The 4139-nt window shown below is 53.2% G+C and overlaps 1 protein-coding gene across 1 annotated transcript in view; it reads right to left on the reverse strand.

Moving 5' to 3' along the window:
- The window catches only part of ERN1 (endoplasmic reticulum to nucleus signaling 1), a 76612-nt gene that overhangs the window by 25504 nt on the left and 46969 nt on the right, over positions 1-4139 (reverse strand). The window contains exon 5 of the mRNA XM_004707277.2: positions 2578-2650. Coding sequence (XP_004707334.2) covers positions 2578-2650 — 73 coding nt within the window. The remainder of the gene's footprint in view (positions 1-2577; positions 2651-4139) is intronic.

Here is a 4139-nt window from a genome sequence, read left to right on the forward strand (position 1 = left end):
TTGCAAGGTAGTATTCGGATCATGATAGTGGGGGGTGGGGAGGAAGCGTTTAGGAACTAGAGCAAAGTTGTATATTTCATCGTTGCTACATCGCACCCTGACTGGCTGTCTCCTCCCCGAGACCCCTCTGCAAGGGGATCTCCAGCCACTGGATCTTATAACAACAGATTCATCGTGGTATTAAAAAGGTCCTCCAAACTTAAGAACTGAATCATAAAACCCAATCAAACTCACTGCCATCTGGCTCCTGGCAACCCTGCAGGCCAGGTAGGACTGCCCCTAAGCTTTCCCAGGCTACAAACCTCTGCAGCGCAGGTGGACACAGCTCTTTCCTGTGGGATGGCTGGCTGGGGGTTCTAACTGCTGACCTTTTGCTTAGCAGTTGAGGGCTGAATCATAGTTAAAAAGTTCTCCAAGCTCCCAAGTGAAACTTTATTGCTTTGATTAATGGCCTTAAATATGAAAGTTATTGCTTGGAAAGGACAATTCTTTTCCCAAACACCAAGGCTTATGAAAATGGGGAAATTCACCCAGGGGCACATCTCTCTGGAAACCACCATTCACAACTCTCATCATACCTACTAATTAGCCCACATGTAACGAGAATCTGGAGCTGCTGCTTATGACTGTAATTAGCTGGTGCCCATGGTTGGCCAGTGGAGCTGCCTGCAACCTGGTACTAATAAGGCCAAAGTCACTTCAGCCCTGGACCTCAGCTCGTACATTGCTCCCTAGCCGGAGACCAGGGAACAGGGACCACGGTCAGCTGGGTGACAGGTGTGGTAGGACCGGGTGGGCAGCCAAAGCACCCAGAGCATCTGACGTGTGGTGTGCCCACCAGAGCTGCCGGAGGATGGCGGGCCGGCAGCAGGCCTCCAGTCTGGAAGCCAGGCTGTGCGGGAAGGGGGGGCTTCGGTCAGCTCTATCTTCCTAACATCCTGCCAACGTTTTCATTCTCCAGGGGCACTAGGAAGCAGAGGGGGGCAGTGCTGGTGCAGGTCTGCACTCTCCCACTGCCACCAAGTCAACACTGACTCACAGTGACCCTAAAGGCCAAGACAGAACTGCCCCTCTGGGTTTCTGAGACTGCAGCTCTGGATAGGAGCAGAAAGCCTCCTCTTTCTCCCACGGAGCGGCTGGTGGATTAGAACTGCTGACCTTGTGGCTGGCTGTCCAACGGGCTCTTTGGGGAAGGTCACAGGGCATTCCAGTTTGCTCATGTTACACTTGCCTCTAAGGAGCTCCCTGGCGGCACAGTGGCTCAGCTTCTCACCACGAGGTCGGCTGTTGGAACCCACCCAGGAGCTCAGTGGGAGAAAGCTGTCGGTCTGTTCCCGTGAAGACGAGCCTCAGAAACCCGAGGGGCAGCACCCCTTTGCCACACCAGGTCACTAGGAGTCGAAAGTGGGCTCGATGGGACCAAACAACAACACACTTGGTTCTAACAGGTGTGTAACACACACGCACGCCTCTTCCACAGGTGTGAATCCTGCCCGTGGGCCCTAACTTTCTGTTTTTTATAAGATCTTACTCTGGGACAGATCGGAAGATGGAGCGAAATGTCGCCAAGCAGCTGTGGTCATGAGCCTGTCTCACTTGGCAGGACACCATCTGGAGCTACGATTTTCATGGAGGAACGGGGCTATAAAGAAGCTCAAGTATAGAGGTGATGGGAACCACATCCTAAGGATGACCTTTGGGAGGGGATGGTGACGCAGATGGTCCAGCTTTGTCTGGGTCTGGTCTGCAGAAGAGCCAGAGCCCAGAGCAGCGAGGGGCCTGGGCTGTCACGTCCTGCCAGCCCCATAGCCGGAAGGTGGGGGAAGACTTGGGGGCACGCCCCTGCCCCCATGTCCCCAGAAAACACTGAAAATCCAGCTGGCACATGAAACCCAGAAAAATCCAGTCCGCTGCCAAGGTCTGACTAGGCCACAAGCATTTTCAGTTCCTGGGGGCAATACTGCTGCATAAATACAGGGTCTGGTCCCCAGGGCGACTTCAGATAAAGACAGCCCTCCCTCGTGTTACAAACACATTCTTACTGACACCTTGGCAGCAGCAGCATGGGCAAAGAGCTGCGATCTGATGCAGTGGACGAGGTCCCCGGGCCAGCGGCCAAGTGCTGTTTTTATCAGAGATCCCAATAGCAGGAAATACAAGACAGCTCTGTAATTAAGAGGCAGAGCCTGGCTGCCCCTCCTTGCCTCAGCTGACTGGATTCACTTTAAATCTCACCGCCTTGTGCCCGCCCCGTGTGTTGCAATCTTTCAATCACGAGGGGTGGGGGGTGGGGGGGTTAGGTCAACAGCAGCTAAAAGCTTGTTAAATGAGTAATCATATTCCTGGTGTCGGCTTGACTCCCAGGTGGGGGGCGCCTGTCTCAATTGGTCAGCGGATCCTGGCAGGAGCAGCCTCCTCAGGAGTGCAGCCAAGGCCAGGAGCCATTCCCAGAAGGGCTGGCCAGGGTGGGAGGGAGGGGCTCACGTCCCTCTCAGCCACGCCTCTTCCCAGACCCGGGAGTGGGGTGGGCGACAGGTGCTCAGCTATGGGTGGGGGTGTTGAGAGTGGGAGGCTTACCCATGTAGAGAATTCCATCTGAGCTTCGGCACGGGGAGGCCTGCACCAACTCTGGGATGGTAAAGGGAAGTTTCTTTAAAAAAAAAAAAAAAAAAAAGCCAACAAATGAAACGCGAATTCTCCAAGTCTTGTGAAATTAGGACAATTCTACCGGGCAGCCTGTTAAACCCAACTTTGCCAGCAGAGAGCAGCTCTGTGGATGGTGGGTGGGAATGGTCCTAATTGGATGCCAAGGAGAAGGGTGTGCCCCAGACTTCCACACCCATTCCCGACAAGCCCTTGGCTCCCAGGCTCCTGTGCTGTGTACCTGCAATGCCTTGACACACCGAGAGGCAGGGGCCCCCAAGGTCTCCCATCTCTACTGCTTCCGGGTGACGGGGCTTTTCTGAGAGTGACTCCACTAGGGTGCGTCACACCACTCCTGACCGAAGGGTGGGGGAAGCACTCCGCCCTCAGAGGGGGTCACTGAGCAGAGTGGCAGTGCTGTGGAGTAGGCTTCATCCTCAACAGAAGTGACCCCCTGCCCAGCCTAGACTTCGAGGGAAAAGAGAACACTTTACAGGGATGACGCAAGAGTGGGAGGTGGAAAAGAAATTCCAAGGGTTTCTTCAAGTGGCTGGTTCTCTGTTGACCAAGGGAAGCCCCGGCCTTTTGGTCGAGAGGAGGCCGTTTCTGGCGAGGGCCAGGAAGAGAAACCCACCAGAGGAATCGGCATGTTTCCACTGCATGCCATCATAAAACTGATTCTTCTAAGGTCGACAGCTGACATCTGACTGGTTCTTTCGGTTAATGCTTGTTTCAGTGTGTTTAATTTTGGAACAGTCTGGGTTCTTGAAACTGCTCTATAGATATCTGCTTCTGCAGAAGCTCCATGCTTCTACACCTCGTCACCTTTTGTTTTCCTCCATGAAGGCGAAACTTTCTTTCTAGGCTTAAGAAGCAGAGAAGGGGATGGAGAGGGAGGGAAGCACATCCTGGCCCACCCAGCCCCAGGATGATACTCCTGCTCACAGCGGACAACGCACAGAGAGGGCCATAGGGCCGGCCCCACCACGAGACACGGCCCCCCACTGAATGGGGGACAACACTGGAGACACAGTGTGGGAATTGTGCCCAATCTGACCCCATCACACTGGGGCGAAACACCAAGGTCATGCAACAGAGCAGCAAGGGGAGAAAATCGATGAAATCCCCGGGGAATACCAAAAATAGACGTTGGAGACAGAGTGTGTCACCCTATCCGACTGACTGGAAAACACTCCAAAAGGTCAAGAAACAGACCTGGAATTATGTATAGGCTTTTCCTTTTTTGTCATTGGCTTTTTGTTGTTGTTATTGTTTTGTTCGTTTTGTCTTCCTTTGTTGCTTTGTTTGGCTTTGCCTGTTTTATGTGCTTATTAATGTCTCTCTGCATGACTACCTAGATAAGATAGGCGGGATATGGGAACTATATGTGACCTCCTCCCTGGGGGACAGACAACCGAAAAGAAGGGAGACGTCGGACAGGGCAAGATATGATAAAATACCAATTTATAAACTATCAAGGGCTCATGAGGGAGGGG

This window comes from Echinops telfairi, unplaced genomic scaffold, assembly GCF_000313985.2.
Source record: "Echinops telfairi isolate 266 unplaced genomic scaffold, ASM31398v2 ScPeMD7_7458;HRSCAF=8496, whole genome shotgun sequence".
In the NCBI taxonomy this organism is placed as follows: Eukaryota; Metazoa; Chordata; class Mammalia; order Afrosoricida; family Tenrecidae; genus Echinops; species Echinops telfairi.